General features: G+C 33.5%; 1 protein-coding gene across 1 annotated transcript; it reads right to left on the bottom strand.

Annotated features, from left to right (window-relative positions):
* Positions 1-12,990: 12,990 nt before the first annotated feature.
* Positions 12,991-14,652, bottom strand: LOC133315568 (berberine bridge enzyme-like 26). Its single transcript, XM_061517206.1, has one exon. The coding sequence runs from the start codon at positions 14,650-14,652 to the stop codon at positions 13,072-13,074; it is 1,581 nt and encodes a 526-aa protein (XP_061373190.1). The 3' UTR covers positions 12,991-13,071.
* Between the last annotated feature and the right edge of the window lie 382 nt (positions 14,653-15,034).

Raw genomic sequence — 15,034 nt, 5'->3', positions numbered from 1 at the left:
GTACTGTACCTTTTTCATATGATGACATTTCCTTTTTTGTTCACTTCCATTGTTGATTGCATATGCATTTTCTATGATAAGCCTATACTGAAATATGAAATATGTGATATATCATATATGCATTAAGAATTACTATAATTGTTTCAAAGGATCATGGTATACCCGATAAATCTCCCACAAGCAGGGTACGATAAGTAACAAATATCAAGAGAGTAGTTCAAAGGACCAGCACCACAGTTTGGGTACACAAAAATGAAGCAAGAAACAAGAACACTTTTCAGTTCATTCATGAGTTAAGAGGTAATTAAAACTGCAAGGCGACAGAACTAAGGGTTGTCGTGGAAGCAAAAGAGAGAGAAAATATCCAATTTGTAAATTTTTGAGAGTGTCTGCATTTTGTGACATGCATTGCATCTTGCATCAACATTGCATTACAAAAAAAAAAATTATTATAAACATTTTGGTTCTTTACATTATTGGCACTCATGCCTACACCTAGCTAAAGTCGGGTTCAAGTCCGCACCTTTAAATTTCTGTCAAGTCGGGTTCAAGTCCGCACCTTTAAAATTTCTGTCAAGTCGGGTTCAAGTCCGCACCTTTAAATTTCTGTCAAGACGGGTTCAAGTCCGCCACATTTAAATTTCTGTTAAAGCGGGTTCAAGTCAGCCACCTTTAAATTTCCGTCAAAGCGGGTTCAAGCCCGCGCCTTTAAATTTTTGTTAAGACGGGTCCATTCTCCCGCACCACTTATTTTTAGCTCAATTCGGGCCCATTTTCCTGAACCATTATTTTTAAGTTAAATTTGGATCCTCAATCCCACGCCATAATTATTCGGATCCTCGGTCCTTCACTCATTAAAACTGGGTCCCCTGTCCCACAACTGAGATTAATTTAGCCGAGACGGCTTGTTAATCTTATAATATAATTTTGGGTTATTTTAACTGTGACAGTTTGATAACTTGAAATTGACAGCTTATCCTGCACATACTTATTTTTTTCCTATTTAAGCCGTGATCTCAATCCTGCATATATTTACCTTTTAGGCCCCCCATGCCATCATTGTTTACCTTTTGAGCTCCTACGCTCGTCATTGTTTAAGCTTTATACCTTAATATTCACCACTTAATATGTTTCACGGACAAAAGTGAGAGTTCACATCTTTACTCATTCTTTATAATGATAATATGAAAATTACATTTCTTCATATTCTCGACTAAAGATAAGTAAAGAGGGGCAGCTGTAATCACTTAATTTTGCCCTCCCACAATATATATATATATATATATATATATATAAATATAAAAAATAAAAAATAAAAATAAAATAAACACTGCTCCACGTGACCTCCATCCCTTCATCATCTTGACATGCCAGGTCCCACTTCCATCGCAGAACCCATAACCTGCATGCCCCATCCCTTAACCCATAAAGTGCATTAATTGCCCTATATATGAAACCGCCATCCTTGGGTTAACCAACTATCAAACAATCGCTTGTCAATTCATTTTGTTGATCTCCATATACAACCCCACGTGATGTGTTTAGGAGGGCGTGGGAAGAGGATAAGAAAAGCAGGGGAGCCGTGTTCAGGGAGGTAAGGGAAATAATAAAAAATCAGCCCTCACTCTATAAATATCGAAGACCTTGATTGTGAAAAGGATTTTTTTATGGTGGATTGGTTGGAAAGTTTTCAGAAAGGAAAGGTAGTGCTAAAACAGAAATACTGAAAGAGAGAAATGAGGGATTCTTAGGAAGACAACAGATTCCTAAAACCCAAAGAATTTTTAGAGAAAGAAAGGAAAAGACTTAAAAAAAAAACAAAAACAAAAAGAATTTGAGGAGAGCTAACACCACTGTTGTTGCTGCCGCTGTCAAGCGCACCACCTCGCTCTACCATCTGTCTAGCATATCTCTTGTGATATTTTCCACTGTGAATGACCATTGCCACAAGGATCTTTGCCTTTGATACCCCCGCTCAGGTTCTTTTTCATTTGGGTTTAAAGTTTTCTTTTGGACTCATATTAAGCTTTAAAAGAATGATAAACCAACATAGAGTTCTATTGCTGTCATGTTTCTGCCACCCTTTTTTAGACGTACTGTTTGAGCATTTACATAACCATTTGATTCATTTATCTAAGATGTCATAAACCTTGTTGGCTTTTAGGTACAGTAGCGAAAATATTCTAATGCTTTTAGTAGCTCACTAAACATACAAACCTGCGAGCTTATGTTTCTAGTGGAATATTTTAATATATTTTTTTTCATGGATCACTAGACATAAGATCTATAAGCATGCATGATACTAATAACTAGTGGAGATATCTTGATAACAACATACACCATCTTGTTTTCTATGATTCCATTTATGTTCTCGTTAACTTTTATTTTATTTAAAGTTGCCTTATTATGAATTATATTATTAACGGCACACTAGCATTTTTTATTTATATTTTTTCTTTCTTTCTTGTCCAGTAAATCACACTAACATCTCTTTATATCTTAAGTGTATAGTGCGCTACAATATCATTTTTTTATATAATATAATTAGACTTTATGAAAAATTATTAAAATAATACAATAACCTCAAGTTTATTATAAAAAGAGTTAACGTAGCCATGACGGTCTGTTAATTTCGTGTATATTTTTTTGATTCATTTTTTGCCGTGACGGCTTGGTGATTCAAAATTCATTCAAATCTATTTTAGAATAATTAAAATAGTAACATGAAATTTGTTTTAAAAGGATTAGCTGAGCCGTGACGGCTTGTTAACCTTACATAACCCTTTTGATTCATTTTAGCCGTGACGGCTTGGTGATTCAAAATTTATCTAAAATTTGATATTGAAACTTAAAACATTAAGATTTTCAACAAAGGGATAATTTAACCGTGACGGTTTGTTAACCCCGTGTATTTTATTTTGACTCATTTTAGCCGTGACGGCTTGGTGATTCAAAATTCATTCAAAATTATCTTAAAATTCAAAATAATGAAAATAATAAACATGAAATTTAATTTATTAAAAAGGGATTAGCTGAGTTGAGACAGCTTGTTAATCCTACAATTATCGTTTCAGATTATTTTAACTACGACAGCTTGGTAATTCGAAACCTTCAAGCCACCTTCCAATAAATTTTCTTTAAAATTACTTTCAAAAACTAAAATCAATCAACACACAAATATTTTCTACAGAACGACGTAGCTTTGAGTTTCCTATTGTACCGAGGGATACGTCGGAGCGGGACTCTTCCCGTCAAGCACAAAAATACATTTTCAAAATTAGTTTTCTTTTCCAACAGTCAATTTTATTTAATTTTTTAGGGTGAAATAAATATTTAAAATCTTATCAATAATTTGCACAATTGATATAAGGTAACCGTTTTTTTAACGGACGGTGTAGGGTGTTAATACCTTCCCTACTCGTAATCGACTCCCGAACCCATTTCTACTGTCAAAGACCAATTGTCTTTAAAAAAGGTTTTTCCAATGTTTTCCTAAATAAACTTTGGTGGCGACTCCATTGTTTTAACCATTCAATATTCTTTCGCCGTCACGTCGCGATACGGTTGCGACAAAGTACACGTAACAAATCAATCACAACTCATTCAATATAGATATCCAATTAATCACAACAAGATTAATACAAATATCAAGTCACACATAACACACTCAATCACAACATATCAAATCATGTTATATTTAATTATAGTACTTTAAATCACATTAAATTTAATTATAATATTTCAAATATATAATGATCCTATATGAATGAAACTATGTTAGGACACTCATACAGATATTTCCAACTGAAACCATAATCCACCTAATTACGGCGGAACAATATGGTTACGAAAGCTCCTAAGCCGAGCACTTACATGTTTAGCTCTCTCTGTTACTTACTTACAGTCCGAGATATTTGTACCCTGAGTTATCTATGGGCTGTACTTCCCACTTAATTCTTCTAATAAGTATTCTGGCATTGAGTTATTTAATTCACCATTTAATAATTAGATCCATCACTGAATTCATTTAAACTCCCATTTATCAAAATATAGTATTTCAATTAACTATACATATATAGTTAAGCTTCATTACCAGGTTATGGAATCTTTCATCAAAAATTATAATATTTTACCATGTTAATCTAGACATCTTAAGCTTTCCAACGGCATATTATACGCATCATTCTGACAAGTATAACTCAAGATACTTTCGTTGTAAGCAAACTCCTTAAACCCGTCGTCAAAAAATAGGACAGCAAACACTTTAATTTTCTGAGAATATTTCCCCACCTAGTTTATTCTCAATTTTTCGTACAAAAGACTAGACATTGGGCTTTAATTTGACATAAGATTTATCCCATTTGGTTAAGGAATGAAGGAGTTACGAATTTTACAAACTCCATGTTGTATGCTGTCAAACAGGGCAGTTTCGGGCTCTGTTTACTCTTATTAATTTTGGGGATGATCTGACATCCCATATTTTGGAATAAAAAATTAGACATCCTAAGCTTTAATTTGATACCTCACACGTTTCATTTCACTAAGAAATGAGTGAGATATGCCTAATTTGGGTTCAAAAGTAAGTAGAATTTTTGACAGCAACTTTATGCTCTTACTTATTCATATTTTTTATTCCATTAAACCATGACATGATTAATTCCAACACATGTTCCACTTTTCAATACACCATCTTAATCCTTGATTAACCTCTAAACAAAATTTTTATGATTAAATATTAATCCTTTTTCATTTTGGAAGCATATGGCCAAATGGCCTTAACATAAAGTCAATGAATTTCTCTTTAAACTTTTAACCATTTTTCATTGAACCAACCATCATTAAACCACCTTAAAGCCCTAGCTTCACTTAGGACTTTTATTAAACATAGGATGTGCATCCTTTTACCTCATCTTGGCCGATTTAATCTCTATGTATTTATCAAACCCTTTTGTTCCTTTTAAGCATTTCCATGCATAGTTTGATTTAAAACCATCAAACAACCACCAAGAAACATTAAACCACTTAAAACAAGATCATAGCATCGTGATTAAATATAACCCTAATCAGTCATATTTCACCTCAAACAATAATTTCCAGCCATCAAAATAGCCATAAAAAATGAGGTTTTATACCTTGAGTGACTTCACTTGAACCTAGTGAACATCTTCCAACTTAAAGAACACCTAATTTTTCCTCACTTCATGCACAGTGGCAGAACTCTTTGAAGGAGAATATCTCAAGATATAAGGCTTTCAAATAAACATACGCATACATCAACTTGAAACATTCATAACATACTTGAAATGTCCAAATACATAATCCATATACATTGTTCCAAACAAATATACCACATGGAAGCTATGCCAAAATAAATATAGCCAACAACTAGGCCTCAAAATGTACATCTCATATGGATGCTCAAAATACAACTGTTTACATGACATCTACATTAAAATATAAACAAAATCATCATGTCATCTATGCATCATGCTACATGTGTCCTCTTGCCCTATAATACCCCCTCTCCATTTTTAGAGGTACCTAAAATGTATTCTCAAAAACACAGGGTGAGATATAAATCTCAATAAACTAAGGGTCCTTGGAGATCACTCCACTCTATAGTTCACTATGCATACATAATATCTAAACATAATAGCATACATCATGTCATGCCATAATTGTTAGAATTTTCAAGAAACTTCTGCTTTGTTTCTTAGGTATCTGGCCACATGGATGTCTTGAAGGCTGAATCCATTGGAAGTATCTATTGTTCTGTCATTAATTGTCCATAATAGAATACATCATATCATATCATAACTATTGGAACTTCCAAGAAACTTCTGCTTCGTTTCTTAAGTATCTGACCACATGGATGTCACGAAGGCTGAGTCCATGGAAAGTCCCTACTATTTTGTCACCATACGTACAAAAAGGCTTCTACTACGCCTTATGGCCTGGTCTAAATTTCTATATGAAACTTCTGCTACGTTTCATAGGAATTAACCCCCAATGACTTCTGGTACATCAAAAAAAGGTCCATACATATAATACTTTCATAAGACTTCTGCTACGTCTCGTAGGCATCAAGCCCCAAGGAATTCTATTATGTCCAAGGAAAGTAATCACATACATGTATACATTTACTGGTCAGAGATGCTACCATAAAAATGGATCCCTTTCTTTCGCAAAACATACTCCACCGCTAGTTTCGTCGCAAGTTGTAACTGATTTTTTTCATCGCAAGTTGTGGCTGATTTTTCTGTCGCAAAAATCCCATCGCTATTTGCTCATTTTCTAGTAGTGCTACTTGAGTTCAATTATTAGGTTGTCCTATATATATATAACCCACCATGAAAACCTTAAAAGATTGATGGATTATATGGCCTGATCTAAATTTTTTTCTAATAAAAAAAAGTTGAATGAAACCATACATTTGTGCAATTTAATTACACTTTCCATATTTGCATAGGAAATATAATTTATGGCTTTGATTTTTTATTAATTGACATATAAATTTTATAAATTTAAACTTTTATTGCTCAATCAATAAGATTTAACATAAAACTTGTAATTTTAAAAATAATATAATTTCTATTAAATCGAATACTATCCAAATAAGAAGTACAAGTAATTGAAGAAAATAAAAATAAATAAAAAAGTGCAGAACAGTTGGATCCATATAAAGATTTAAAGTAATAATAGAAGAACTACACGACACAATTTATCCTGAATAATTTTTCAATATAAATACTTGTTGTTAGTTGTAGTGTAAAAATATATGTTGTTGGTTATGGTAATATCAATGAAAATACTAAATTGCATAAAATAGAATGCAATCACAGAAAAAATAGAATGAATATGAAAGGCATAAAAATTGTAGAAAATCAAACCCGAGCCAAATATTTAATATTGTGTCCTTAAGGAAATTTTGCCCCTTTAAAGATGCCTAAGGTTTATGGACAAATGCCTCATAGGATAGAATGAGTTGTTTTTGTTTTGACGGTGGCACAATTAGAAGAAACAACACCGGCATACACAACGAACCTTGATCAATTGCACATAATGAATGCAAAAGATTCCAAACATTTTTTTACTGAGTTTCAGTATAGGAGAGAAATTAGAAAAGTCTCTCTTTGTTCTGATTCCCTTCCTTATTTATAAACTATGAATGGTCGCGACGAATTGTTCCTATAGGCGGTGAAAAGTCGTGCATGTTTGACAATGAAAAGTCATGTCAATTAACCCGTGAAAAGTTATGTCTGCTTGACTGTGAAAAGACACATCTCTTCACACCAACTTCTTATTCATAACATTTGAATTCTATAAGAATTCCAACAATCCCCATATGAATAAGAAATTCATTCATTATGACTAAATGCATATGAGACATAATGCAATGTGCGATTGATCAATGAGAAACAACTGCATCGGGATCGGTGGATGCAATGCCTTGTAACCATCCTTAGTGAGACCTATAAGATTTACTCGGTCAATCGGTGAATGCAATGCCTTGTGTCCGTCAACCTTGTATGTAAACCAAGATAATAGAAAACACATAATTGTTTCTCGAACATGGTTGGTCCTCTGTTTGTGGCTGTTTTGGCCATGGACACCCCTTTGTTCTGCAAGTGTATTAGAGAATACGGCCTTGTTATATTCTCACAGAAATGATCCTCACTTCACACTTACATAGGTGAATTCTAGCAGTGCATCTCAACATACACTGTCTGAACACATCATAATCAGAAATCATTAAAAGCCTACTTGCTTACCCTTTACTTATGCACTGTCATGTCCAGGAATGAGTAAGAGTTTTGAAAAAATTCCACAGTGCTTATCCGTCAATCATCACTTGATTTTCTCTTTGAACCTAGTTTGTTGGATCTTCACTCTTCTAGATAGAGTGTCCGCAATGATCAACAATTCAATGGCCTTAAACCCATTCCTTTTGACAAATTATACATCAACTCTCTAGTTACATATTTAGTTATCGAATGTGTAATAATACCACTAGAGAGTAATTGCCTCACGGTATCATGTCTTCAATATATATCGAGACTTGTCATTATATATAACACTCCTTTCCCTTCCGATAATTGTCTGACTATCACAGCGTATGCATATTGCGGGCATTGGCTTCGGCCAGTTAAGAAGATCCTCAAGGAAGTTTTGTAGCCACTCGGATACCCTACCGACTCTATCCGAGGCAATAAGTTTTTTCTTCCATGGTCGACCTAGCAATACAAGCTTGTTTGGATGATTTTCAAGACACAACATCCCCACCAAATGTGTACACATACCCACTTGTGGACTTTGTGTCACTAAAGTCGGTGATTCAATTTGCATCATAATCGATATTCACCATTATTATGTATATTTCCAATGAACACACAATATTCAATAATGGGCTCGAGTTTGATTTTCTACAATTTTTATGCCTTGCATATTGCCTTCTATTTTTTCTATGATTGCATTCTATTTTATGCGATTTAGTATTTTCATTGATATCACTATAACTAACAACACAGATTTTTACACTACCACTAACAACAATCTTAAGGCAATTTTGCCCCATTAACGGTTCCTAAGGTTCGTGAGCAAATGCCTACCAAGATAGAATAACTTACCTTTGTTTCGGCAGTGGCACAACCAGAAGAAACAACACCGACGGACACAACGAACGTTGATCAATCTCACAGAATGAATGCAAATAAACGCAAAAGATTTCAAACATTTTTTTACAGAGTTTCGGTATGGGAGAGAAATCAGAAAAGTCTCTCTTTATTCTGATTCCCTTCCTTATTTATAAACCATAACTGGTCGTTATGAATGATGCCTATTAGCGATAAAGAGTCGTGTCTGTTCAGCACTAAAAAGTCATGTCTGCTCGACAGTTAAAAGACATATCTCTCCACACCCAACTTCTTATTTATAACATTTGAATTCTATAAGAATTCCAACAATACCAAACCGGTAGAAAAATCTTACCCCAATTCATAATCTAAAATTAAAATATCCAATGATTTTTAAGTTCATAACTTGAGAAACCAACAATGCGACGTAAACAGCGAAATAACAAAGTAAACTAACGGTCTATATATATCTGACATAGGATAATAAGGATACATTGCCAAAGGATCATGGTTGCCTTAGGTTAAGGCTTCGAGCTTACATCTATAACCTAACTTTTATAGAACTAACATGAGGAACACCCTTGGCTATCACGCTTGATGCTGAACGCCGTAATTCGCCGGATCTGAACTTGAAAGTGATAAGAATTGAAACTGAAACGCTTGCTGATTAGAGCAACTAGAAGCTAAAAACTCTGTGTGAGGCCATAATTAATGGTGCTCAATTGAGGGGAATATGTAGCTCTTATTAGTGCTTTTTGTAGGCGAAGGAGAAAGTGGAGAAAAAAGGATCTTCCCCAGCATATACTTGGACAAACAGTTTGTGTTTGCTTTTAATTTGCCGGCATTCACTTCAATAAGCTTTTTAAAGCAATTATGGTGACATTTTTCATTTTCCCTATCTAAATTAATAGTATAGAGACATTTCGTCGCGTGCATTTTTTTATTTGGTGCACCAAGAAGTTGGGCTAAAGTTTAATAATTTCTCACCAATATGTGCTCCTGTTTCATTTTATGTAAAGACTGTAACAGTGTTGGGGACTAAAAAATATTGAATAGGAGCGTAATATGGGTTATATAAATATATATAGATGGCATCATTGTGTTTCGAAAAAAAATATAGATGGCATCATTGTGTTTTCAAAAAAGAATAGATGGCATCATCGAAAGCTGTAAATAGTAGAATTTTCACATGTAATTTTAGAGAAATTATTTGAGGAGCTTAAATTGACTGCATATTTTAACTTGAATTCGATTTTGTTATTTCATTATTGAGAACTTGGGCCGTGTAACTTTTTTGTTTTCTAGTTTTGTCCTTTTTCTGTACCAAAGGAAAAAAAAAAAATTCTAGGAGCGTATGACCGAAAATTAAATTTATTAACTAAGTTTGTGGGTAATACGTTCCTAAACCATTATCCATAATTATAGAAAACTGTAAAAATATTTGATTAGATATTTAATTAAAATAAGTATTATATTTCGACACATTAAGACACGTTTTGATATTAAATAATATTTTTAATTTATGTAGTATATATTATATTTAATATTCAATAATTTAACAAAAAATAAAAAACTTATAATATCATAAATTTCGCAAAGAAACATACGATATCCCAAATATTTATATTAAAATCAATAAAATGGTAATATAATCCAACAAATCTATTGTTGGAACCAAAAATGAAACGCAACACAACATTTGAATCCTTTTTTGAGTCTCTGTAATGTGTGTTGGAGTGTCGGAAAGTGTCAAAGTGTCGGGGAGTGACTGGACATAACATGTCAGATTTTTTGAAGTGTCGGTGCATCATAGAGCCGCACAATTTATTCTAAAATAATTTTTCAATATAAATATCAAACTAGCAGAAAAATCATACCCCAATACATATTCTAAAATTAAAATATCCAATGATTTTTAAGTTCTTAACTTGAGAAACCAACAGTATGACATAACTGCTAAATAACAAAGTAAACTAATAGTCTATATATATATCTCATATAGAATTGGGATACATTGCCAAAGGATCATGGTTGCCCTAGGTTAAGGCTTCGAGCTTACATCTATGACCTAACTTATTATAGGACTAACATGAGGAGCACCGTCCTCTCTTTTGCTTTGTTGGCTATCATGCTGGATGCAAACGCCTTAATTCCCCGGATCTGAACTTGAAAGTGATAATTGAAATTGAAACGCTTCTGATGAGAGCAACTAGAAGCTAAAAACTCTGTGTGAGGCCATAAATATTATGGTGCTCAATTGAGGGGAATATGTAGCTATTATTAGTGGCTTTTGTAGGTGAAGGGGAAAGTGGAGAAAAAGGATCTTCCCCAGCATATACTTGGACAAACAGTTTGTGGTTGCTTTTAATTTGCTGGCATGCACTTCAATAAGCATTTTAAAGCAATTATGGTGACATTTTGCACTTTCGCAATCTACATTAGTAGTGACATTTCGTCGTGTGCGTTTTTTATTTGGTGCACTAAGAAGTTGAGCTAAAGTTTAATAATTTCTCACCAATATGTGCTCCTGTTTCATTTTATGTGAAAACTGTAACAGTGTTGAGGACTAAAAAATATTGAATAGGAGTATAATGTCGGCTATTAAATATATATATAGATGATATCATTCGAAGCTTTAACAGTAGAATTTTCAGATATAAGTTTATAAAGAAATTATTTTAGGAGGTTCAATTGATTGCTTATTTTAAGTTGAATTCGATTTTGTTATTTCTTTATTGAGAATTTGGGCTGCGTTACTCTTTTGTTTTCTAGTTTTGTCCATTTTCTGTACCTAACTAAAAAAATATTCTAGGAGCGTGTGACCTAAAATTAAATTTATTAACTTAAGTTTGTAGGGAATACGCTCCTAAATCATTAACCATAATTAAGAAAACTTCAAGAATATTTTATTAGATGTCTATTTAAAATAAGTATTTCTTGCATATTTTCAATTTATTTAATTTTATTTATAAATTTTAATTTGTATTTGATGAGGGGATTAGAGGAAAAATCAAATGCAACAACTTGTCATAAGCAAGAAGTTTTTTTAATAAACATATATATGGGTATATGATCAACTTATACCGGTGTAAGAATAACAAGTTTAACTCCCAAAGGTAGCTAAGTTGGCCCAAGGGTTTGCTTGAGTTAGGGGTTCAAACTCTGCCTCAAGCAAATTCTTGAAAAATCTTTGGTGGCCGGAGGATGTGTTCCCTCCTCGAATGAGAGATTAGTCGCATCCTTCCTCTAGTAGCGAAGATCAATGCACCTGTTGTTCTAATGAAGGATAGCATTCAGGGTTGTTCTCCGAGAACAAAGTGACCGAATGGGGTTAAATGGAAGATACCTCCAGATTATACAAAAAAAAAAAAAGAATAACAAGTCTTACATCAAATATTAACGGTTATATATATATATATATATATATATATATATATAGGGAAGGATATATTGTAACAACCAAGTTGTGTTACTAGCATGTTACTACCAATTAATCTCACCGTTAGATCGATTATGTTGATCCAATGGTTATATTTATTTCTATCTTTGTATGGTTATGATTTTCCATATTTAAAGTGAAAGCATTAAATATGAGAAATCATAACCATACGAAGGTGGAAATAAATATAAAGTATTAAATTTGAGAAATCATGACCATACAAAGATGAAAATAAATATAACCGTTGGATCAACATAATCGATCTAACGATGAGATTGATTGGTAGTAACATGCTAGTAACACAACTTGGTTTCAGATAGCAACATCTTTTAATTTTTAAAATAAAACTGTAACAACTCCCCCACGAGTTCATATAGATGTTGCTGCAACAGCTCACGGAAAAAATAAAACTGCCATATTCTTTGGTGGGGTTTGCATTTATAATTTAACATGACACAACAAACGTTCTTACACACACAACATTATGTGGGGTCCACACTTTTTTAAGAAAAAAGAAAAAGAAATTATGACAAGTAAAACGAATCTCTATAACATTACACAATCACTTTTCCCACGACATAACTATCATAAAACCCTTCTTTTGCTTGGTTATAGTAACTTTTTGCAAAAAATTACGTAGTTTTTTACATCAATATTTTTTTGTCTGTTCTAAAACTCCATTTTTGAGTTTATTATCTGTTTATCTGTGTATATTGTCGCTAGCCCAGCAATCCCAGGAAACTCTCTTCAAATTTTCATTTCTTAAAATTTGGTGGGAACCAAGAATCAGTCTATTGAATTTAAATAATAATATAAGCTAATCAAAATTGATTTTGCAAGATTTTTTCCCTTTCGGATTAGTAGCAACTCCCCTTGGAATTTAGAAAGCACAATTTTTATTTCGAGAATTTAGTAACTGCAAGTAAATATGCCTATGCTCATGTTTACAAATTTCAGTAATTTATTTATGATATCCCTTTGGCAATTGGAAACAAGCATCTAAAAAGGAGGAATGCTCTGCTCGTCCCTGAAAAAGTTTTCAGGATCAACTCTAGCTTTCACTAATGCAAGCCTTTCAAAATTGTTGTTGAAATATTTCAAACCCCATGATTTGGCTTCTTCATAGCTTGAGTTTCCTCTGTTCACACCCAAATCAAGGTCTCTATAATTCAAATATGCTTGTCTTGGCCACTTTGACACATATGGTGCCAAGTATGCATATAGTCTTCTTATCCAATCTATATGCTTTGGCGTTTCTTCATTTGAAACCAAATTTACTGAATATTGGATTCCATATAAGTTCCCCTTTCTATGTGGGAATGGAGTTTCTGATTCTGAAATCTGACTCATTATTCCACCATATGGTGTCATGATCATGAAAGGTGAGTTCTCCAAGAGTAACATCTTCCAAAGCCCTTCTAAGCCATGTAATGGAATAGGTTCCTTCACATAGTCAGATTTTGCTTTGAAACTTGAGGATGTTTTGTTTCTCTCAAGCAAGACCTCCGAGGATTCATCTATTGAATAACCTGCAAAGTAAAGAACAGATTGAATCCATGTCATCTGAGTGAAGTTGTTGTGCTGCAAACCCAATTCTGGAAAACTATTTTGCATCAAAGGAAGGAGTTTCTGAGCTGTCCCAAGATACAATCCTGTGAAAGAAACTCTTACAGTTTTTCCTCCATGAGAAGCTGAATTAGCAACTCCCACAACTGTGTGCATAAAAAGCTCTGCAGGAAGCTTGGGAGCAATGGTTTGCCACTTGTGGAAAAGGTTACTAGCACCTTGATCAAGGGTCCTTGAGACATCAAAAATTGTCACTGTTGAAGGAACAGGTACAAGCTTGATTTTCCATGCAGTAATGACTCCAAAGCTTGACCCTCCCCCTCCTCTTATGGCCCAAAAGAGATCTTCCCCCATGAGTGTTCTGTTGAGTATCTTCCCATTAACATCTACCATTTGAGCATCAATTACATTATCAGATGCTAGGCCATATTTTCTAAAAATGGTACCAAATCCACCACCACTGAAGTGTCCTCCAACACCAATTGTAGAGCAACTACCAGCTGGGAAGCCATGGACCTTACTTCTATTTGCAATTGCAGAATAGAGTTCTCCAAGGGTAGCACCTGATTGAACCCATGCACTTTCTTCTTCCATGTTAATGCTTATGGACCTAAGGTTAATGAGATCAATGATCAAGAATGGAACATGAGAGACATAAGAAAGGCCCTCATAGTCATGCCCCCCACTTCGAATCCTTACTTGCAAGTTGTTTTTCTTTGAGCAGAGAAGTGCTAATTGGATTTGGAATAGATTATGTGGAGTAACAATAAGGTCTGGTTTTGGGACAGAACTGACCAAGAATCTTGAGTTTCTTATAGAAGACTCTAAAAGGGGTTCATAAGAAGAACTGCTTTTGGTGAATATTACTCCTGAAGTTGTGTTATGTCCTAAAGCTGATTGAAAACATAGAAGGAAACCGTTCTCAAGGCCAACAGCAGAAGTAGAAGTTGTAAGGAAAATTGAGATGAAAATGGTGACAAATATGAACACTAATTTTACTATTGAAGTAGTCATTTTTTGTCTCCCTACTTATCTTTTCAGTGGATGGGGACTCATGCTGTATTTATAGCCAATTCATGCTACTACTCTTGCTTCATTTTTAAATTTCTACCAAAGATTCAAAACAAGAAATACTTTATTTATGGGTTCTCTTTTTCTGCAGTTACTGCAGATAAATTATCTGCAGTAAGTCCAATATGATATCGTTTTGGGCGGAAATCATCGTTTTGAGAAATGTTATACTTACTACTTTTTTTCTTATTACCTCTTACTACCAAATATTAACCGTTGATTTTCGCCAATCTAATGGTTATAATTTATTGGAATTTAATAATTAATTAATAAGTATGACTCAATAAATTATAATCGTTAGATTGACGAAAATCAACAGTTAAAA

The sequence above is a fragment of the Gastrolobium bilobum genome, unplaced genomic scaffold (genome assembly GCF_033153095.1).
Source record: "Gastrolobium bilobum isolate Gb01-03AN ecotype WA unplaced genomic scaffold, APGP_CSIRO_Gbil_v1 utg5429, whole genome shotgun sequence".
In the NCBI taxonomy this organism is placed as follows: domain Eukaryota; kingdom Viridiplantae; phylum Streptophyta; class Magnoliopsida; order Fabales; family Fabaceae; genus Gastrolobium; species Gastrolobium bilobum.
This window is presented reverse-complemented; position numbering and strand designations above follow the sequence as displayed.

Excerpts from the sequence above, each read along its gene's own strand:
- LOC133315568 (XM_061517206.1), bottom strand. The coding sequence starts at position 14,652 with ATGACTACTTCAATAGTAAAATTAGTGTTCATATTTGTCACCATTTTC.